This window comes from Monodon monoceros, unplaced genomic scaffold (genome assembly GCF_005190385.1).
Source record: "Monodon monoceros isolate NGI ecotype Baffin Bay Population unplaced genomic scaffold, NGI_Narwhal_1 Super_Scaffold_18, whole genome shotgun sequence".
Lineage (NCBI taxonomy): Eukaryota > Metazoa > Chordata > Mammalia > Artiodactyla > Monodontidae > Monodon > Monodon monoceros.
This window is the reverse complement of record NW_021703774.1, coordinates 99426247-99449709: the sequence shown is the minus strand read 5'-3', so window position 1 is coordinate 99449709 and position 23463 is coordinate 99426247. Positions and strand designations below refer to the sequence as shown.

General features: G+C 37.5%; 1 protein-coding gene and 1 pseudogene across 8 annotated transcripts in view; both read left to right on the top strand.

Moving 5' to 3' along the window:
- Positions 1-23463, top strand: part of CCDC18 (coiled-coil domain containing 18) — a 117905-nt gene that overhangs the window by 76850 nt on the left and 17592 nt on the right. For 6 of the 8 annotated variants that reach the window (XM_029228829.1, XM_029228830.1, XM_029228832.1 and 3 more), the window contains 6 exons: positions 481-580; positions 4798-4914; positions 6139-6282; positions 15670-15873; positions 18995-19132; positions 22900-23100. In XM_029228829.1, the coding sequence (XP_029084662.1) occupies positions 481-580; positions 4798-4914; positions 6139-6282; positions 15670-15873; positions 18995-19132; positions 22900-23100 (904 nt within the window). Of the gene's footprint in view, positions 1-480; positions 581-4797; positions 4915-6138; positions 6283-15669; positions 15874-18994; positions 19133-20351; positions 20460-22899; positions 23101-23463 lie in introns of those variants that run through there. The other 2 variants (XM_029228836.1, XM_029228835.1) reach the window with 2 other exon arrangements.
- Positions 20645-21601, top strand: LOC114898773 (annotated as a pseudogene).

Sequence of the window (23463 nt, the reverse complement as noted above, 5' to 3'; positions counted from 1 at the left end):
GTTAAAAAAAAAATTCCCATAAGAAATACAGTGGTCGTTTACTGAGCTTTGGATATCAGGGGCATCAATCATGAGATAAATGCCTCGTTCAGTTATAGTGAACTCACAGCTATTATATATAAAAGACTTTCAAACACTCCTCTGATCTATAGATGAAAAAATATAGATATATTTTTTAAATTCTTATACTGATTCAATCTTATTCCCTGGTAGTGCTTTTAACATTTAGCTTAAATTGTCTCCAATAGTAGAATCTGAGTTAACTTTTGCCTTTTTAGAACACTCTGTTAAAGTAGTTGCATTGATATCAGTCATTTTCTTTATACATTATTCCTTTAATGTGAGCTCTCAATCTGAAATAGTTGAATATATCCTATCACTTTTAACTTACAGGAAAGGTAACCCACTTGATTTAATTTTTTTGAAACTATAATATTCCTATTTATTTGCTTAGATCTTTTTCACTTTGATAAATTGCAGGGAATGCAAGATGGAGATTGAAGACAAAAAGCAAGAACTCCTTGAAATGGATCAGGCACTTAAGGAGAGAAATTGGGAGCTAAAGCAAAGAGCAGCTCAAGTTGGTTTTCTTAACTATATATATATATATATTTTTTTTTAAACTATATTTTAATGAAATTTTCTGTTAAAATACAATCGCACAAGGTTTCAGAGGTCCCCTCTTTTTGGCAAAATAGACATTTTTATAGCTTTTTTAAAAAAATTCATTTATTTTGGTGTGTTAGGTCTTTGTTGCTATGAGCGGGCTTTCTCTACTCTTCATTGCTGTGTGTGCGCTTCTCATTGAGGTGGCTTCTCGTTGCAGAGCACGGGCTCTAGGCATGTGGGCTTCAGTTGTGGTGCATGGGCTCAGTAGTTGTGGCTCGTGGGCTCTAGAGCGCAGGCTCAGTAGTTGTGGCTCGTGGGCTTAGTTGCTGCGCAGCATGTGGGATCTTCCCGGACCAGGGCTCGAACCTGTGTCCCCTGCATTGGTAGGCAGATTCTTAACCACTGTGCCACCAGGGAAGTCCCTTTATAGGTATTTCTTTTTTCTGTGCACATAAATATTTTTAAAATTAGAAATATGTCGTCTCTCTTTATCTTGCTATTTTTATAGCAGGTGGATTTTCTGGAATGAAGTTTAGCTTAGTATCTGAACCTTTTGATCTCTTTTAATACTGTATATCAGAAGAAAATGGGATTAAAGGAGTTACTTGCTCAGCTAGTATTTATTGGAGGAAGAAAAATATTCAGAAGGCATTATTTAGCAACATCTTTTTTAAAAGACTTTATTTTTTAGAGCAGTTTTAGGTTCACAGCAAAATTGAGCAGCAGGTAGAGAGATTTCCTGTAAACGCCCCACCCCCACAGATGCACAGCCTTCCCCATTATCAACATTCCCTGCCAGAATGGTACATTTGTTAAAGCTGATGAACCTATTGATACATTGACACTTCATAATCACCCAAAGTCCATAGTTTACATTACAGTTTACTTTTGTGTTATACATTCCAAGAGTTTGGACAGCTATCCATCATTATGGTATCATTCAGAATATTTTCACTGCCCTAAAAATCCTCTGTGCCCCACCTATTCATCCCTCTCCCTCTTATCCCAACCCTGGCAACCACTGATTTTTTGCTGTCTTTGTAGTTTTGCCTTTTCCAGAATGTCATACAGTTGGAATCATATTGTATTGTAGCCTTTTCAGATTGGCTTCTTTCACTTAGTAATATGCATTTAAGTTTCCTCCGTGTCTTTTCAAAGCTTATTTCTTTTTAGCATGGAATAGTATTCCATTGCCTGGATATATTATGGTTTATTTATCCATTCACCTATTGAAGGACATCTTGTATTGCCTTTGCTCCTTTGTCAAAGATCAGTCGACTATATCTACATGGGTTTGTTTCTGGTCTCTTCTGTTTCATTGATTTATTCACCTATTCTTTCATCAGTACCACACTGTCTTGATTACTGTACCTTTTTAGTAAGTCTTGAAGTTGAGTAATGTCAGTTTTCCAACTTTGTTCTCTTTCAAAATTGTGTTGGCTCTTCTGGGTTTTTTGCCTCTCCCTATAAACTTTAGAAGCAGTTTGTTGATATCCACAAAATAACTTGCTGGGATTTTGATTGGCATTGCCTTGAATCTATACATCAAGTTGGGAAGAACTGACATCTTGACAATATTAAGTCTTCTTATCCATGAACGTGAACTCTCTCTCCATTTATATAATTCTTTGATTTCTTTCATTGGAGTTTTATAGTTTTCCATATATAGATCTTGAATATGTTTAGATTTATAACTATTTCATTTTGGAGAATGCTAATATAAATGATAATTTTGTTTTTAACTTCAAGTTTCTCTTGTTCATTGCTGGTACTTGGGAAAGCAATTGATTTTCGTGTATTAACCTTGTATCCTGCAACCTGCTATAATCACTTATTAGTTCCAGGAATTCTTTTGTCAAATCCTTTGGATTTTCTACCTAAATCATCATGTCATCTGCAAACAAAGACAGTTTTATGTCTTTGTTTCCAACCTGTATACCTTTTATTTCCTTTTCTTGTCTTACTGCATTAGCTAGGACATCCTGTACAATGTTGAAAAGAAGTGGTACAATGGAATATCTTTGCCTTGTATCTGATCTTAATGGGAAAACTTTGAGTTTCTCATGTTAGCTGTTAGTTTTTTTTAGATATTCTTTATCAAGTTGAGGTAGTTACTCTCTATTCCTAGTTTACCAAGAGTTTTTATCATGAATAGATGTTGGATTTTGTCAAATGTTTTTTTCTGCATCTATTAATATGATCATGTGATTTTCTTCTTTAGCCTATTGATGTGATCAGTTACATTAATTAATTTTCAAATGTTGAAAAAGCCTTTCATACCTAGAAAAAATCCCGCTTGTTGTGGTGTATAGTTCTTTTTATACATCGTTGGGTATGATTCAATAATATTTTATTGAGAATTTTTATATCTATGTCCATGAAAGATACTGGTCTGTAATTTTCTTTCTTTATAATGTCTCTGTCTGGTTTTGGTATCAGGGTAATGCTGGCCTCAGAGAATGAGTTAGTATTTCCTCTGCTTCTATCTACTAAGTGAGAGTGTAGAGAATTAGTATAATTTCTTCCTTAAATGTCTGGTAGAATTCAGCAATGAATCCATCTGAGTCTGGTGCTTTCTGTTTTGCAAAGTTATTAATCATTTATTGAATTTCTTTAATAGATATAGGCTTATTCAGATTGTCTCTTCTTGTGTGAGTTTTGGCAGATTGTGCCTTTCGAGTAACTCGTCTATTTCATCTAGTTTTATTAAATTCATGGGCAAAGCGTTGTTTTTAATATTTCTCTATTATCCTTTTAATGTCCTTGAGATTTGTAGTAATATCTCCTCTTTCATTTCTCATATTAGCAATTTATATCCTCTCTCTTTCTTTTTTTAAGTTAGTCTGGCTGGAGACTTATTTATATTATTGATCTTTTCAAAGAACCAGCTTTTGGCTTTGTTGATTTTCTCTATTGATTTCCCAATTTTAATTTCATTGAGTTCTGCTCTAATTTTTATTATTTTTTTTTCTGCTTAGTTTGGATTTAATTTGCTCTTCTTTTTCTAGTTACCCAAGGTGGAAGCTTAGATGACTGATTTTAGGCCTTCTTTTTTTTTTTTTTTCTTTTGCGGTATGCGGGCCTCTCACTGTTGTGGTCTCTCCCGTTGAGGAGCACAGGCTACAGACGCGCAGGCTCAGCAGCCATGGCTCACGGGCCCTGCCACTCCGTGGCATGTGGGATCTTCCCGGACCTGTGTTGCCTGCATTGGCAGGTGGACTCTCAACCACTGCACCACCAGGGAAGCCCCTTTCTTCTTTTCTAATATATGCATTCAATGCTTTAGATGTTCCTCCAAGCAGTGCTTTTGCTGCATCCCACAATTTTCATGTTGCATTGTTATTTAGCAGCTTTTTTTTTTCTTAAATTTTATTGATTTTGGGGGGGCTGCATTTGGTCTTTATTGCTGTGCGTGGGCTTTCTCTAGTTGTGGCGAGCGGGAGCTACTCTTGGTTGCAGTGTGCGGGCTTCTTATTGCGGTTACTTCTCTTTGTTGTGGAGCACGGGCTCTAGGTGCGCGGGCTTCAGTACTTGCAGCATGTGGATTCAGTAGTTTTGGCACACGGGCTCTAGAGTGCAGGCTCAGTAGTTGTGGTGGACAGGCTTAGTTGCTCCGCGGCATGTGGGATCTTCCCGGACCAGGGATAGAACCCATGTCCCCTGTATTGGCAGGCGGATTCTTAACCACTGCACCACCAGGGAAGCCCTAGCAGCTTTTATCAAGCATAAAATGAAGTTTGAATCATTTTATTTGTCACTTATGTGAACATAATCATATATCAGGCTCAAGATCCAGTATTATTAAGCAATGATTATTTGTCTCATTCTTTTTTTTGTTGTTTTTTTTTTGCGGTACGCGGGACTCTCACTGTCGTGCCTTCTCTCGTTGCGGAGCACAGGCTCTGGACGTGCAGGCTCAGCAGCCATGGCCCATGGGCCCAGCTGCTCCACGGCATGTGGGATCCTCCCAGACCGGGGCACGAACCCATGTCCCCTGCATTGGCAGGCGGACTGTCAACCACTGCACCACCAGGGAAGCCCCTATCTCATTCTTTTTAATAATTTATTTGAGATGCATTTATTCTTTAGTTATACCCACTATAAACAATTCTAAATCACATTGCAAGCACACAGTTTTCCATGTTAGAATAAAATTGAGTGACAGCTTAATGTTGCTTTTGTACTTAGGTTACATATTTGGATATGACTATTCGTGAGTACAGGGGAGAAATGGAACAGAAAATAATTAAATTAGAGGGTACTCTGGAGAAATCAGAATTGGAACTTAAAGAAAGCAACAAACAGGTAAATTATTAAAAATTACATGTCTTAAATTATTTAAAAAAAATAAATCCTTAACTGTAAGCATCTGTTATTCACATAATACAGCTTTTTAATAGAATACAAACAATAAAAATACTGCATTATTTTACTTTATTATTTATTTATTAATTTATTGTTTTTTCACTGTGCTGTGTAGCTTGTGGGATCTTAGTTCCCCAACCAGGGACTGAACCTGGACCCTTGGCAGTGACAGCATGGAGTCCTAACCACAGGATTGCCAGGGAATTCCCAATACTGCATAATTTTAATTATCTTGTACATCCTATGTTATATTCATTTTCTTCTCAATTTTTTCCCCAGCTTTATTGAGGTATAATTGACAAAAAATGGCATATATTTAAGATGTACAACATGATGTTTTAATATACACATACATTATGACATAATTACAGTAATCAAACTAATTAACATATCTACAACCTCATATAGTTACTTTTTTTTTTTATGAGAACACTTATCAAGTATACAATATAGTATTACTAATTACAGTCATTCACTGTGCCATACATTGTATCTCTAGAATTTATTCATCCTGCCTAACTGAAACTTTGTACCCTTCCACCACATTTTTCCTTTTCTCTGACTCCCCGGCTTCTGGTGCTTACCCTTTTAATGTTATTTTGAATGTATTTTTTTTGTATGTCAACGTGTTCACATATTTATTATAATGTGTGCATATCTGAATATGTATAAAATATCTCTGGAAGGATTTGCAAGTAATTCTGTTAACTGTGGTTGCCTCTAAGGAAGGAACATAGTAAAGAAGGGGAGTTTGTTTTCACTAATTGTATTTTTTACTTCATGCAGATAATTACCTGTAAAATTATTTTGAAGGCCATGTAATGTGTGTTGTTTTAACGTACCTTTATTTTCCTTTCTTACACAAATGTGATTGAGACTGTCATCTCTTTTAGTATATTTTAGGTATAAATATAAGCATTTTATTAGGCACAAGAATTCTGATACTTATGTCAAAGTTATGGTTGTTTTAAGAAAAACATATTTTTGGCTCTTTGTTCTAATAAACTCACTCTCTTCTAAAAAAAAAAGAAAAAAAAGAAAAACATTTTAAAATTTTTGCTATTTTAGATATACATGTTTAAAACCTGACTTACTTGGATTGCAGTTATGACTGAAGAATTATTTTTCTTTAGTTACATTAACATTGCTCTGTTTAAAATTCAGGTAGAAGGTTTGAATGAAAAATTGCAAAATGCCAAAGAACAACTTCGAGAAAAAGAGTTTATAACACTACAAAATGAACAGGAGATAAGTCAACTGAAAAAAGAAACTGAACGGACACAAGAAAAGATGAAAGAAATGGAAATTGTAAGCAAATTATTTTCCTCCTAAGGAACAAGGTTGATATAAATCGTTATGTTTTGTTTTTGTTTTTTTAGTGTTAAATATGCTTTATATTTATCTTTTATAAATTTATTTATTTATTTTTTGGCTGCATTGGGTCTTCGTTGTGGTGCGCGGGCTTCTCATTGTGGTGGCTTCTCTTTGTTGCAGGGCACAGGCTCTAGGCACACGAACTGCAGTAGTTGTGACAAGCGGGCTCAGTAGTCATGGCTCATGGGCTCTAGAGCACAGGCTCAGTAGTTGTGGTTCGCAGGCTCTAGAGCACAGGCTCAGTAGTTGTGGTGCATAGGTTTAGTTGCTCCATGGCATGTGGGATCTTCCCGGACCAGGGATCGAACCTGTGTCCCCTGCATTAGCAGGCGGATTCTTAACCACTGTGCCACCAGGGAAGTCCTTATGCTTCTTTTTTATTTTTTTCTACATCTTTATTAGAGTATAATTGCTTTACAATGGTGTGTTAGTTTCTGCTTTATAACAAAGTGAATCAGTTATACATATACATATGCTCCCATATCTCTTCCCTCTTGCATCTCCCTCCCTATCCCACCCCTCCAGGCGGTCACAAAGCACCGAGCTGATCTCCCTGTGCTATGCGGCTGCTTCCCACTAGCTATCTACCTTACGTTTGGTAGTGTATATATGTCCATGCCTCTCTCTCGCTTTGTCACAGCTTACCCTTCCCCCTCCCCATATCCTCAAGTCCATTCTCTAGTAGGTCTGTGTCTTTATTCCTGTCTTACCCCTAGGTTCTTCATGACATTTTTTTTTCTTAAATTCCATATATATGTGTTAGCATACAGTATTTGTCTTTCTCTTTATAACTTACTTCACTCTGTATGACAGACTCTAGGTCTATCCACCTCATTACAAATAGCTCAATTTCATTTCTTTTTATGTGTGAGTAATATTCCATTGTATATATGTGCCACATCTTCTTTATCCATTCATCTGATGATGGACACTTAGGTTGTTTCCATCTCCTGGCTATTGTAAATAGAGCTGCAATGAACATTTTGGTACATGACTCTTTTTGAAAGATGGTTTTCTCAGGGTATATGCCCAGTAGTGAGATTGCTGGGTCATATGGTAGTTCTATTTGCAGTTTTTTAAGGAACCTCCGTACTGTTCTCCATAGTGGCTGTATCAATTTACATTCCCACCAACAGTGCAAGAGGGTTCCCTTTTTTCCACACCTACTCCAGCATTTATTGTTTACAGATTTTTTGATGATGGCCATTCTGAACCCGTGTGAGATGATATTTCATTGTAATTTTGATTTGCATTTCTCTAATGATTAATGATGTTGAGCATTCTTTCATATGTTTGTTGGCAGTCTGTATATCTTCTTTGGAGAAATGTCTATTTAGGTCTTCTGCCCATTTTTGGATTGGGTTGTTTGGTTTTTTGTTATTGAGCTGCTTATAAATTTTGGAGGTTAATCCTTTGTCAGTTGCTTCATTTGCAAATATTTTCTCCATTCTGAGGGTTGTCTTTTTGTCTTGTTTATGGTTTCCTTTGCTGTGCAAAAGCTTTGAAGTTTCATTGGTCCCATTTGTTTATTTTTGTTTTTATTTCCATTTCTCTAGGAGGTGGGTCAAAAAGGATCTTGCTGTGATTTATGTCATAGAGTGTTCTGCCTATGTTTTCCTCTAAGAGTTTGATAGTTTCTGGCCTTACATTTAGGTCTTTAGTCCATTTTGAGCTTATTTTTGTGTATGGTGTTAGAGAGTGTTCTAATTTCATACTTTTACATGTACCTGTCCAGTTTTCCCAGCACCACTTATTGAAGAGGCTGTCCTTTCTCCACTGTACATTCTTGCCTCCTTTATCAAAGATAAGGTGACCATATGTGCATGGGTTTATCTCTGGGCTTTCTGTCCTGTTCCATTGATCTATCTTTCTGTTTTTGTGCCAGTACCATACTGTCTTGATTACTGTAGCTTTGTAGTATAGTCTGAAGTTAGGGAGCCTAATTCTTCCAGCTCCGTTTTTCGTTCTCAAGATTGCTTTGGCTATTCAGGGTCTTTTGTGTTTCCATACAAATTGTGAAATTTTTTGTTCTAGTTCTGTGAAAAATGCCAGTGGTAGTTTGATAGGGATTGCATTGAATCTGTAGATTGCTTTGGGTAGTAGAGTCATTTTCACAATGTTGATTCTTCCAATCCAAGAACATGGTATATCTCTCCATCTATTTGTATCATCTTTAATTTCTTTCATCAGTGTCTTATAATTTTCTGCATACAGGTCTTTTGTTCCTTAGGTAGGTTTATTCCTAGATATTTTATTCTTTTTGTTGCAATGGTAAACGGGAGTGTTTTCTTGATTTCACTTTCGTATTTTTCATCATTAGTGTATAGAAATGCCAGAGATTTCTGTGCATTAATTTTATATCCTGCTAATTTACCAAATTCATTGATTAGCTCTACTAGTTTTCCGGTAGCATCTTTAGGATTCTCTATGTATAGTATCATGTCATCTGCAAACAGTGGCAGCTTTACTTCTTTTCCGATTTGGATTCCTTTTATTTCCTTTTCTTCTCTGATTGCTGTGGCTAAAACTTCCAAAACTATGTTGAATAAGAGTGGTGAGAGTGGGCAACCTTGTCTTGTTCCTGATCTTCGTGGAAATGCTTTCAGTTTTTCACCATTGAGGACGATGTTGGCTGTGGGTTTGTCATATATGGCCTTTATTATGTTGAGGAAAGTTCCCTCTATGCCTACTTTCTGCAGGGTTTTTATCATAAATGGGTGTTGAATTTTGTCGAAAGCTTCCTCTGCATCTATTGAGATGATCATATGGTTTTTCTCCTTCAATTTGTTAATATGGTGTATCACATTGATTGATTTGCATATATTGAAGAATCCTTGCATTCCTGGAATAAACCCCACTCGATCATGGTGTATGATCCTTTTAATGTGCTGTTGGATTCTGTTTGCTAGTATTTTGTTGAGGATTTTTGATCTATGTTCATCAGTGATATTGGCCTGTAGTTTTCTTTCTTTGTGACATCCTTGTCTGGTTTTGGTATCAAGGTGATGGTGGCCTCATAGAATGAGTTTGGGAGTGTTCCTCCCTCTGCTATATTTTGGAAGAGTTTCAGAAGGATAGGTGTTAGCTCTTCTCTAAATGTTTGATAGAATTCGCCTGTGAAGCCATCTGGTCCTGGGCTTTTGTTTGTTGGAAGATTTTTAATCACAGTTTCAATTTCAGTGCTTGTGATTGGTCTGTTCCTATTTTCTATTTCTTCCTGATTCAGTCTTGGCAGGGTGTGCATTTCTAAGAATTTGTCCGTTTCTTGCAGGTTGTCCATTTTATTGGCATAGAGTTGCTTGTAGTAATCTCTCATGATCTTTTCTATTTCTGCAGTGTCAGTTGTTACTTCTCCTTTTTCATTTCTAATTCTATTGATTTGAGTCTTCTCCCCTTTTTTCTTGTTGAGTCTGGCTAATGGTTTATCAATTTTGTTTATGTTCTCAAAGAACTAGCTTTTAGTTTTATTGATCTTTGCTCTCATTTCCTTAATTTCTTTTTCATTTATTTCTGATCTCATTTTTATGATTTCTTTCCTTCTGCTAACTTTGGGGATTTTTTTGTTCTTCTTTCTCTAATTGCTTTAGGTGCAAGGTTAGGTTGTTTATTTGAGATGTTTCCTGTTTCTTAAGGTAGGAGTGTATTGCTATAAACTTCCCTCTTAGAACTGCTTTTGCTGCATCCCATAGGTTGTGGGTCGTCGTGTCTCCATTGTGATTGGTTTCTAGGTATTTTTTTATTTCCTCTTTGATTTCTTCACTGATCACTTTGTTATTAAGTAGTGTATTGTTTAGTCTCCATGTGTTTGTATTTTTTACAGATCTTTTCCTGTAATTGATATCTAGTCTCATAGCGTTGTGGTCGGAAAAGATACTTGATACAATTTCAAATTTATTAAATTTACCAAGGCTTGATTTGTGACCCAAGATATGGTCTATCCTGGAGAATGTTCCATGAGCACCTCAGAAAAATGTGTATTCTGTTGTTTTTGGATGGAATGTCCTATAAATATCAAGTCCATCTTGTTTAATGTATCATTTAAAGCTTGTGTTTCCTTATTTATTTTCATTTTGGATAATCTGTCCATTGGTGAAAGTGGGGTATTAAAGTCCCTTACTATGAATGTGTTACGGTCGATTTCCCCTTTTATGGCTGTTAGTATTTGCCTTATGTATTGAGGTGCTCCTATGTTGCATCCATAAATATTTACAATTGTTATATCTTCTTCTTGGATTGATCCCTTGATCGTTATGTGGTGTCCTTCTTTGTCTATTTTAATAGTCTTTATTTTAAAGTCTATTTTGTCTGATATGAGGATTGCTACTCCAGGTTTCTTTTGGTTTCCATTTGCATGGAATATCTTTTTCCATCCCCTTACTTTCAGTCTGTATGTGTCTCTAGGTCTGAAGTGGGTCTCTTGTAGACAGCATGTATATGGGTCTTGTTTTTGTATCCATTCAGCCAATCTGTGTCTTTTGGTGGGAGTATTTAGTCCATTTACATTTAAGGTAATTATCGATATGTATGTTCCTGTGACCATTTTCTTAATTGTTTTGGGTTTGTTATTGTAGGTCTTTTCCTTCTCTTGTGTTTCTTGCCTAGAGAAGTTCCTTTAGCATTTGTTGTAAAGCTGGCTTGGTGGTGCTGAACTCTCTTAGCTTTTGTTTGTCTGTAAAGGTTTTAATTTCTCCATCAAATCTGAATGAGATCCTTGCTGGGTAGAGTAATCTTGGTTGCAGATTTTTCTCCTTCATTGCTTTAAATGTGTCCTGCCAGTCCCTTCTGGCTTGCAGAGTTTCTGCTGAAAGATCAGCTGTTAACCTTATGGGGATTCCCTTGTGTGTTATTTGTTGTTTTTCCCTTGTTGCTTTTAATATGTTTTCTTTGTATTTAATTTTTGACAGTTTGATTAATATGTGTCTTGGCATATTTCTCCTTGGATTTATCCTGTATGGGACTCTCTGTGCTTCCTGGACTTGATTAACTATTTCCTTTCCCATATTAGGGAAGTTTTCAACTATAATCTCTTCAAATATTTTCTCAGTCCCTTTCTTTTTCTCTTCTTCTTCTGGAACCCCTATAATTCGAATGTTGGTGCGTTTAATGTTGTCCCAGAGGTCTCTGAGACTGTCCTCAGTTCTTTTCATTCTTTTTTCTTTATTCTGCTCTGCAGTAGTTATTTCCACTATTTTATCTTCCAGGTCACTTATCTGTTCTTCTGCCTCAGTTATTCTGCTATTGATCCCATCTAGAGTATTTTTCATTTCATTTATTGTGTTGTTCATCATTGTTTGTTTCATCTTTAGTTCTTCAAGGTCCTTGTTAAATGTTTCTTGCATTTTGTCTATTCTATTTCCAAGATTTTGGATCATCTTTACTATCATTGTTCTGAATTCTTTTTCAGGTAGACTGCCTATTTCCTCTTCATTTGTTAGGTCTGGTGGGTTTTTATCTTGCTCCTTCATCTGCTGTGTGTTTTTCTGTCTTCTCATTTTGCTTATCTTACTGAGTTTGGGGTCTCCTTTTTGCAGGCTGCTGGTTCATAGTTCCCGTTGTTTTTGGTGTCTGTCCCCAGTGGCTAAGGTTGGTTCAATGGGTTGTGTAGCTTCCTGGTGGAGGGGACTAGTGCCTGTGTTCTGGTGGATGAGGCTGGATCTTGTCTTTCTGGTGGGCAGGTCCACGTCTGGTGGTGTGTTTTGGGGTGTCTGTGGACTTATTATGATTTTAGGCAGCCTCTCTGCTAATGGGTGGGGTTGTGTTCTTGTCTTGCTAGTTGTTTGGTATAGGGTGTCCAGCACTGTAACTTGCTGGTTGTTGAGTGAAGCTGGGTGCTGGTGTTGAGATGGAGATCATTGGGAGATTTTCGCCATTTGATATTATGTGGAGCTGGGAGGTCTCTTGTGGACCAGTGTCCTAAAGTTGGCTCTCCCACCTCAGAGGCACAGCACTGACTCCTGGCTGCAGCACCAAGAGCCTTTCATCCACATGGCTCAGAATAAAAGGGAGAAAAAGTAGAAAGAAAGAATTAGTAGAAGTAGAAAGAAAGAAGGAAAGAAAGAAAGGAGGGAGGAAGGAAAGAAGGAGGGAAGGAAGGAGAGAAAGAAAGAAGATAAAGTAAAATAAAGTAAGATAAAATATAACAAAGTTATTAAAATAAAAAATAATTATTAAAAAAAAAACGGACAGATAGAACCCTAGGACAAATGGTGGAAGCAAAGCTCTACAGACAGAATCTCACACAGAAGTATACACATACACACTCACAAAAAGAGGAAAAGGGGAAAAGATCATAAATCTTGCTCTCAAAGTCCATCTCCTCAATTTGGGATGATTCATTGTCTAAAGGAGGGAGGGAAGGAAAGAAACAAAGAAGATAAAATAAAATAAAGTTATTAAAATAAAAATAATTATTAAGAAAAAGAATTAAAAAGAAAAAAAAAACGGACGGATAGAACCCTAGGACAAATGGTGGAAGCAAAGCTATACAGACAAAATCTCACACAGAAGCATACACATACACAGTCACAAAAAGAGGAAAGGGGGAAAAATCATAAATCTTGCTCTCAAAGTCCACCTCCTCAAAATGGGATGATTTGTTTTCTATTCATGTATTCACAGATGCAGGGTACATCACGTTGATTGTGGAACTTTAATCCGCTGTTTCTGAGGCTGCTGGGAGAGATTTCCCTTTCTCTTCTTTGTTCTCACAGCTCCCAGGGACTCAGTTTTGGATTTGACCCCCGCTCTGCGTGTAGGTCTCAAGAGTGCGTCTGTTCTTCGCTCAGACAGGACGGGGTTAAAGGAGCCGCTGAGTCGGGGGCTCTGGCTCACTCAGGCCAGAGGGACGGAGGGGCACGGAGTGCGGGGTGGGCCTGCGGTGGCAGAGGCCGGCATGACGTTGCACCAGCCTGAGGCGTGCCGTGCGTTCTCCCGGGGAAGTTTTTTCTGGATCCCGGGACCCTGGCAGTGGCGGGCTGCACAGGCTCCCCGGAAGGGGGTGTGGATAGTGACCTGTGCTCGCACAGAGGCTGCTTGGTGGCGGCAGCAGCAGCCTTAGCGTCTCATGCAGGTCTCTGGGGTCCGCGCTTTTAGCCGTGGCTCGAGCCCGTCTCTGGAGCTCCTTTTAGCAGCGCTCTTAATCCCCTCTTATCGCGCACCAGGAAACAGAGAGGGAAGAAAAAGTCTCTTGCCTCCTCGGTAGATCCAGACTTTTCCCCGGACTCCCTCCCGGCCAGCCGTGATGCACTAACCTCCTGCAGGCTGTATTCACGCCGCCAACCCCAGTCCTCTCCCTGCGCTCCGACCGAAACCCGAGCCTCAGCTCGCAGCCCCGCCCGCCCCAGCGGGTGAGCAGACTAGCCTCTCGGGCTGGTGAGTGCCGGTCGGCACCGATCCTCTGTGCGGGAATCTCGCCACTTTGCGCTCCGCCCCCCTGTTGCTGCGCTCTCCTCCGCGGCTCCGAAGCTTCCACCTCCGCCACCGGCAGTCTCCGCCTGCGAAGGGGCTTCCTAGTGTGTGGAAACCTTTCCTCCTTCACAGCTCCCTCCCCCGGTGCAGGTCCCGTCCCTATTCTTTTGTCTCTGTTTTTTCTTTTGCCCTGCCCAGGTACGTGGGGAGTTTCTTGCCTTTTGGGAGGGCTGAGGTCTTCTGCCAGCGTTCAGTAGGTGTTCTGTAGGAGTTGTTCCACGTGTAGATGTATTTCTGGTGTATCTGTGGGGAGGAAGGTGATCGCGTCTTACTCTTCCGCCATCTTCCCCTCGTCTAAAATCTTTATATTTTAAACTGATTGGTTTTAGTATGTGATTGGTATTTAGTATGCACAGAAACTGTGCCATAAGTATTTTTAGGCTAATTATTTGTGCCAGATACCTATTATTTTCCTTATTAATTACTTTATTCTGATGTTCTGATTATAGGTGAGGTTATCATCTTAATTGTCTTTATATTCCTTATAGGCATTCGCATAATATCTCTCACATAGTAAATCCATGATATATGCACACTTGATCAATAAATATATGTATGTTTTAATTGAGAACCTACTATGTGATAGAACTGAAGATCAGATATTAATAGGATGCACTCCTTTGTCCTTGAGGGACTCTATCCAGAGAATGAATTAACAGATAGTTGTATTTTATTGAGGCCAAGTACATTGAGTTGCCAGATAAAGTTTGATGGCTTCATATCATCAGTTTGCATGTGTGTTGACTACTGAACTCATTCCACCCACTTGCCTTTTTTTAAAAGTGAATTTGTTTCTAAGAGCTCTCATGGATGTAACTTTTTTTTGTTTTTAAATACTATACTCAACTTTAAAACTTAATATCAATATATAGCTCTTTATTGTGTTTGATTAATTGATTATCTGTCTCTTCCAGTTGAATATAAACTCCACAAGGGTAGCCACTTTGTCTCCTCTGTTCACTCCTTTATCCTCAACACCTAGAATAGTACATATCACATAGTAAGCATGAATAAATATTTGTTGGATTATATATCAATACATAAATTAAGCAGGGTCTCTGAGACCAAGTTTGGGCCCCAGTGAGAAAAACGAAAGGTTACTGGCTCAATCATTGCATGTTCCTTAACAAGGGCTGGCTAAAAATATTTACATGAGATTTATACTGATGTACAACACTGTTGGACCTTAGGCCCCCTTTCTAGACATTAGGGTCCTAGTGATTTGTACTGGTTTCTTTCCTTCTTATCAGCCCTAAAGTCAAGCGTCATTATCTACCATCTAATCTACCTCACTGAGCCAATTTAGAACTAATTTACTTTTTACTGATTTTTTTTTTCTCTAAGAAATAATACTTTACTAGGGATTTAACTGAGGAATGTAAAAGGTTTTCAGAAGGAGTAGTAGTCCCAATAACAAATTTCCCTTTTGCAGAGAATAAGATCATCCTTAACCAAGCTGTGTGGGTTAATGGTAGGTTTTGATTATTCACGCCAGTATATTCTCCATCTTTGACATGGATAATCAAATATTAACGTCTTTCTTCTCTTTATATTATTATATATTCTGTGATGTTGCATCATAATGTTAAAAGATTATGCAGCTTGCATATTAAAGTCATGTAAAATATACCAGTGAGTCCCAGATTTATTACAGTACTTCTGTCATTTTTTTATCATTAAAAAAGAAAACATTTTCAAATGTTAGTTTCACAGTGGATGATATTCATTATATGTTAAATTATATAGAGGTTTAGTTGGGAGGGGTTAAGTCATTTATTAAAAGAGAAATCAGAGTAAGAATAGGTTATCTGTATCATTTTATTTTGAAACCTACAAATATCTTGTGCATTTCAGGTTATGAAAGAGCAGGAACAGTACATTGCAACTCAGTACAAGGAGGCCATAGATTTGGAGCAAGAATTGAGGCTATCTCGGGAGCAGATGCAGAACTCTCATACAGAATTGGTGGAGGCTCATCGTCAACAAGTCCAAGCACAGAGAGAAGTAGAAAGGCTGTCAAGTGAACTGGAGGAAATAAAGCAACTCTCTAAAGAGAAAGTAATCCCTATTCTAATTTTACCTTACTGAAAATACTAAAATTTTTAACCTTTACTTTTTCGACTATAGAATATAGTTCTTACAAAAGTTAATTGTGTTCCACAACAATGTGAATGTATTTAATGCCACCAAATTTTACACTTAAAAATGATTAAGGTGGTAAATTTTATGTTATGTGTATTTTACCCAAATTTAAAAAAAAACTGTTATATTTAGCACAGCATTGTAGTGTAACTTGGAAGTCTCTCAGAACTATTAGTCAAACTAATTAGTTTTCAATAAAATGAGTTATAAAGCACTTTCAGACTTTCAAGTGAATTTGAGCTATCACTCAAACAAAAAAATCTAATAAATCTTTTTTAAAAGATTTATTCATTATTTATTTATTTAATATAATTTATTTTTGGCTGCATTGTGTCTTAGTTGCAGCACACGGGATCTTCATTGAGGCATGTGGGATCTTTCACTGCAGCACACAGGCTCTTCATTGCGGCGCGTGGGCTTCTCTCTAGTTGTGGCATGCAGGCTCCAGGGAGTGTGGGTTCGGTAGTTGTGGCGCTTGGGCTCAGGGCGCATGGGTTCTGTAGCTTGCGGCACGCAGGCTCTAGTTGAGGCACGCGAGCTCAGTAATTGTGGCACACTGGCTTAGTTGCCCCGCAGCATGTGTGCTCTTAGTTCCCTGACAAGGAATTGCACCCGCGTCCCCTGCATTGTAAGGCGGATTCTTTACCACTGGACCACCAGGGAAGTCTCTAATAAATCTTTTTTAGTAAAAACTTTTTACATTTGTAGCCATTCATATATGAAAACTGACTATCTAAATTTATAACTGTTAGAAACCTGCAGTCCAGAACCCTTGGGGAGGAAAAGAGCTTTTAAATAGCAAGAGCACTAATATAGATTGTATTTCCCTAGTATTAGATAGAAAGTTAACAACTTGGCTTAAAAATATTTAGATTGATATATGTGAGTTAATTACTTAGACTTCGAGAAAAATGTATTTATTGGTATTCTAGAAAAGTTCTTGTGATTTTTCTGCTTTCTATTATGGTTACTAATTCAGTACGGGAATTGACTGAAAATGTTTTTACATTTAGCCTTGGTTAACCTAATGACATTTTTATTCACATTTCTGGGTGGTTAGACTAATAAAAAATATACAGGGAATTTTTACTAGAATGTCAGGCACATGGGAGTCTACTAGGAAAAGGGAGGCTATCTACTTTTATCTCATTTCTGTCCTTATCAATAGGATCTAAATGTAGTATAATTGATTTTATCTGATAAACTAAGCTCAGTTAATCAAATAAGTAAGTGAAAGTGGGGAATTATTAAAAATGACATTTTAGGCCTTCCCTGGTGGCGCAGTGGTTAAGAATCCGCCTGCCAATGCAGGGGACATGGGTTCGAGCCCTGGTCCTGGAAGATCCTACATGCTGCGGAGCAACTAAGTGCGTGCATCACAACTACTGAGCCTGCTCTCTAGAGCCTACAAGCCACAACTACTGAAGCCCATGTGCCACAACTACTGAAGCCCAGGCACCTAGAGCCAGTGCTCCACAACAAGAAAAGCCACCGCAATGAGAAACACGTGCACCGCAACCAAGAGTAGCCCATGCTTGACGCAGCTAAAGACAGCCCACACGCAAAAACGAAGACCCAGGGCTTCCCTGGTGGCACAGTGGTTGAGAGTCCGCCTGCCGATGCAGGGGACACGGGTTCATGCCCCGGTCCGGGAAGATCCCACATGCCGCAGAGCGGCTGGGCCCATGAGCCGTGGCCGCTGAGCCTGTGCATCTGCAGCCTGTGCTCCGCAACGGGAGAGGCCACAACAGTGAGAGGCCCGCGTACCGCATAAAAAAAAAAAAGAAAAAGAAAAAATGAAGACCCAATGCAGCCCCAACGCAGCCAAAGATAAATAAATAAATAAACATTTTTTTAAAAAATGACACTTTAGGGCTTCCCTGGTGGCACAGTGGTTAAGAATCCGCCTGCCAACGCAGGGGACACAGGTTCAAGCCCTGGTCCAGGAAGATCCCACATGCTGCAGAGCAACTAGGCCCGTGCGCCACAACTCCTGAGCCCCCGTGCCTCAACTACTGAAGCCCGCGTGACTAGAGCCCGTGCTTCGCAACAAGAGAAGCCACCACAGTGAGAAGCCCGCTCACCACAACGAAGAGTAGCCCCCGCTCGCCGCAACTAGAGAAAGCCCGCACAGCAACGAAGACCCAATCCAGCCAAAAATAATAAATAAACAAAATAAATACATTTATTTTAAAAAAATGACACTTTAAGTATTATATTTTAACCCAAAAATCTAAGTTTACATTCATACGTTACTCTTTTAATGTGGGACCAAATCTTGGGTTTTGGTGTATGGTAGGGTCACTTGATTAAAATTCCACCTAGTCTTTCTTGCATAAACCATACTCATATTCCATCATCTATAGTTTCCAATTTTAGTTTCTTAAAATGGAAAAAGAATTGAAAGACATTTGTGAATCAGAGGATAGCATCTCATATTTTTTATGGGATTTCACACAATATTTTACAACTATCCTGACTGGTTCTAATTGGGTAGCAAATGTTTGTGACTTACTTATTGAATTGTCTCAAAGCATATAACTTAGTTTTCATATAAAAACATTCATTTTACATGCATATTTCATCAATGTTCATAATGTATAATAAAATTACATAATTGTAGTCACAAACACAACTAGCATAAATAGGTCTAGATAAATACACAACTGACTGTAGATAAGCAAACAGCACATCTGGTGAGCAAAAATGCATACCCATACCTAAGAGCAGACTATTATCTGCCAAAGTTCAGTGTTCTGTGGTTATTAGTTTATTTTACAAAACGCATTGGTTAGTGAACTTCTATTATATTATGATAACAAACAATATACTGATACTTTCCCATTAGTACTCTCTTAAAGATATAGATTAAAATCTAGATTAATACATTTTTTAAAGTGTACATTTAACATGGTAACTGTGTTTGAGTATATAGTATTATAAAAGATTAAGATACTTCTATAAATGTGCTGAGTTGTTTAGCTATAATAACCAAATAAACAAGTAATGTAACCTTTACTTAATATGTCATTTTAAGGAAGCTCATGGAAAACATTTAGCTGAAGAGTTGGGGGCTTCTCAAGTACGTGAAGCTCAGTTAGAAGCAAGAATGCAAGCAGAAATCAAGAAATTGTCAGCAGAAGTAGAATCTGTCAAAGAAGCTTATCATCTAGAGGTAAATAAAAATTTAATTTGTTCTATTACCCCCTGCTAAAGTGTGTTGATCTATCTGAACAAAGTATAAGTCTAGCTCTTAAATGTTCATTATAGAGTAATACATGTGGTCTTCCATTTCTGGTATCCTAAACGTATAACTTTTGCTTCATATCCGGTGAACTAATATTCTGTGGGGTTAAGAGGTTGAATTCTTTAGCCAGGCATCCTGGTTCTAAATCTCAGCTCATTACTTGACACTTATGTAACCTTGGGCAACTAACTTAACATCTTTAACTAAAATGGATATAATAATGCTATCTATTTCATAAAACTGTGTTGAGGATTAAATGAATTAGTGTAGTTAAAGTTCTTACACCAGAGCCTGGCACATCATTATCATTGTATCATTGGTTATAAAATAGCGCTTGCCAAAACTAACTGGAGGTATTTAATAACCAATATAAGCCGTTTCATGTGATGTAGATCTATTAATGTGTTGTAATTTTCAACATTTGCTCTGATAGTAAGTTAGAGAGGCAGTACAATACTTTTTATCTATCCATGTGTCCTGAGCCTTTATAGAAATGGGCAGTGTCACCCATTAGAATAGCATTTCTTGTCTTTTTAAAAACTATATTTGAAGATATCCAGAATTTATGTTTAAGATCTGAATAAATTACTTATGAAGTTCTAATAAAGCATTTTTCCGTATGGCAATGGTTGCAAATACATTTATATTAAACTCATTTCTAGGGAGTTTGGTAACATCTTTGTGAGGGATAAGTTGGGTTTGTGGTCACCATGTCTTGTTTAAATGCATTTAGAGTCATATCTCTTTGAAAACATTGTCTGCCAAACAAAACACATTTGCAAGCTGAATCCAGTCCTCAGGCCAAGAGATTACAACCTTTGGTCTCTAGAGACAAATGTGAATGCTGATGAGTTCAGCATAATTATTTGATATTAGCTGGTCAACTTAGTGACCATCAGTAGTAATTGGTCCATCTCAGGTATTTGCCAGGAACTACTCAGTATGCTTTTATTACATGGTCTGAATTTCTACTTTTATTTTAATCATCCAATTTTTTACTTTTAGTTTTATAAGCATCCTGAAATTATTTATAAGCAATAGTACATAAAATGAATTGTAAAAATTGGTTCTAGTATTGCTGTTTAATATCTGGTATTAATATTTTATATGCATCATATAAAAATACCTAATATGGACACTCGCACAGGGGCTGCAGCTGGTGTCTTGGAGGCCTGTCGGGGATGAAGGCACCCAGCACAATGCTTTTCCAGTCAGGCCCCAGACATGCTGGTCCTTTTGAGCCTCGTGGTGAAACAGCTGTTTAACCCATTCAGACAGAAAAATGAAAGCTCTACATAGGAACACGATGTGAATGGAAGAGACCTTTCATCATGCAAACAGTATGGAACTCTAAACAGACACTAAAAACAGCTCTCATCTTAAGAACCCAGCACTTGTGTCACAGTAAAAGTTAGGTGCTGGTGGAACAGCTTTTGATAAATGAAGACTTCCAGCCAGAGGGTGATACCTTTGGACCCATCTTGCATTCGTGATCAGATTGGATACCTCCCATCCTGAGGCTCCCCAAGACTTTTGAAAAGTTTTTCAGTGATCCTTACAGAAAGACACCCTCTCCAGAGAAATGCAGTATTTATATACAGTGCATTGGATCTCTAGGAAACACCAGAGTTATCAGTGAAGAATATATTAAATGACTCAAGGGCTACTGTGAAGCATTTTTCTGTGGCTTGACAGTAAATCTCCTAGAACCAGTTCCTGTCTCTGCAAGGTGTTATTTTAGAGTCAGTGATAACATCCAAAACCTACAAATTCATGCAGGCATACCCTGAAGTTCTAAAAAATTAGAAACCTAAAGATGCCTTCTGTGTTGTGGGAATAACACTGATTGAGCATTACCCAAGAGATTCCCTGGAATTTTGCCTTTGGACAGGCCTCTTTAACAGATGGTATGGGGATATTCAGCCTTGTCAGGTATGGCGTTTTTTTATAGTTTATCTTATGAAGGCAAGGTAAAGAAGCTGCAGAGAACACCTTCAAACAACTATTCGATTTTTGATAACTATTACATTCCTGAAATGACTAGTGTTTTGCCACTTTGATCCTATAAGACTTTAACCCATGAGGTTGGACACAGATTTGGACTTTAACACTGCCAGTGGCTTGAACATCTAATGCAAAGTTCCAAAGATTTGGAAAAAGCTGACCAGTGCCCCCTAAACCTTTACCCTATCTGTTTACACAAGTTACAGCATGCTATTGGTTGTAGCACTATGGAAGGGTACAAAGCGCTGGTGAGGTGGATTGAAGATGAATCTGCTGACACACCTCCCTCCAAAACATAGTCATGAGGATAATGTGAATTTGCCAAAACCTGTAGAAGCCTTTAAGGAATGGAAAGAGTGGATAATAAAATGCCTTGCTATTTTCCAAAAATAAGGACCTTCAAATACGAGTAATTAAAATAAATACTTACAGGTTAAAAAATATATATATAGGTTTTTTTGTTGTTGTTCTTAACAAAGATTTTTTTAAAGTGTGTATGTTGGTTGAATATAAAAATGAGAGAATATGTCATTAAAGTAATAGGAAAGGAGATCAATAATTTTTAACTGTAATTTTTAAAATACAGGTTTCAGAGTTGTCAGAAAAGTCATTTAATTGCAAAACTCCTGATTTTTTTTCAGTGAAAATGAGATTTTTTTAAACTTTATTATGGAAAATTTTAAACATATTCAAAAGTAGAATAGTATAACTCTTCCTATATATTGTTCAACTTCAGTAATTATCAACTCATGGCCAATTTGATTTAATCTATAAGTATGTCGACCATCTCTTTTATCTAAAAGGAAATACTTTTGAGAATGAAAAAGGGTGCTATTAGTAACTACACCAGGATACCAGGCATAAAACCTAGACAGCTGTAGGCAAACTGGGAAGTATGGTCACCATATCTTTAACCTCACCCACTTCCCTTTCTTCCCTCCCCCACATTCCCCCACATATCACATATTGTTTTGAAGCAAATCCCAAACATGATTGTTTCATCAGTAAACATTTCTAAAAGATACGGACTATTTTAATAAATTTATTTATTTATTTTTATTTTTGGCTGCGTTGGGTCTTCATTGCGGTGTGCAGGCTTCTCATTGTGGTGGCTTCTCTTGTTGCAGAGCACAGGCTCTAGGCACGCGGGCTTCAGTAGTTGTGGCTCGCAGGCTCTAGAGTGCAGGTTCAGTAGTTGTGGTGCACGGGCTTAGTTGCTCTGAGACATGTGGGATCTTCCCGGACCAGGGTTCGAACCCGTGTCCCTGCATTGGCAGGTGGATTCTTAACCACTGCGCCATCAGGGAAGTCGGATGAGGGCTATTTTAAAAAAACATAACCACAATGCTATTATTACACCTAAAAATTGACTTTAATTCCTTAATATCATCATACATCCAGTCATTGTTCAGATTTCCTCAGTTATCACAAAAATGTCTTTATAGCTCATTTGTTCAAATCAGGATCCAAAAGCAGTCCATGGTATTTAGTTAACTGTTCTTAAGTAAATTTAAAACTATGGGTTCCTTCTCCCCTTTTTCCCTCTAGTATATTTGTTGAGAAATCATGTTTGTAACTACAAACAGAATTTACTTTCCTTTAAGTGGAAATGGAAAGTATTAGAATGTTGTTGAAACCAACTTCACCCTGTTTTCTTTCTTCCTTTCCTTTTCAATTTTGGGGCTATGTAGATGATTTCACATCAGGAGAAGCATGCAAAGTGGAAGATTACTGCTGATTCTCAAAAGACTTCTGTTCAGCAACTAAATGAACAGTTAGAGAAAACAAAACTAGAATTAGAAGAAGCTCAGGACACTATAAGCAATTTGCATCAGCAAGTCCAAAACAGGAATAAAGTAATTGAAGCTACAAACGAAGCATTACTTATTAAAGTAAGTAAACATATAAAATACATAAAGCAGAACTATAATGAAGTAAATTTATGACTTATTTTCCCATCCTTGTAGTTTGTAGAGGACTAAATAACCAAAAATTGACCTATTTGAATAACATGCACTTTATTTAGAAGACACTGAATTTGGACATTATTAATCTGATATGTATCATATTACCACAGGAGAAATAATTTACGTTCAACCATGAACTTATAAAAAATTTTGTGTGTGTGAGAACATTCAAGTTCTAATCTTTCAGCAAATTTCAATTATACAACTAGTGTTACCAACTGTAGTCATCATGTTATATATTAGATCCCTCAGACTTTAGTCATCTTATACCTGAAAGGTTGTACCCTG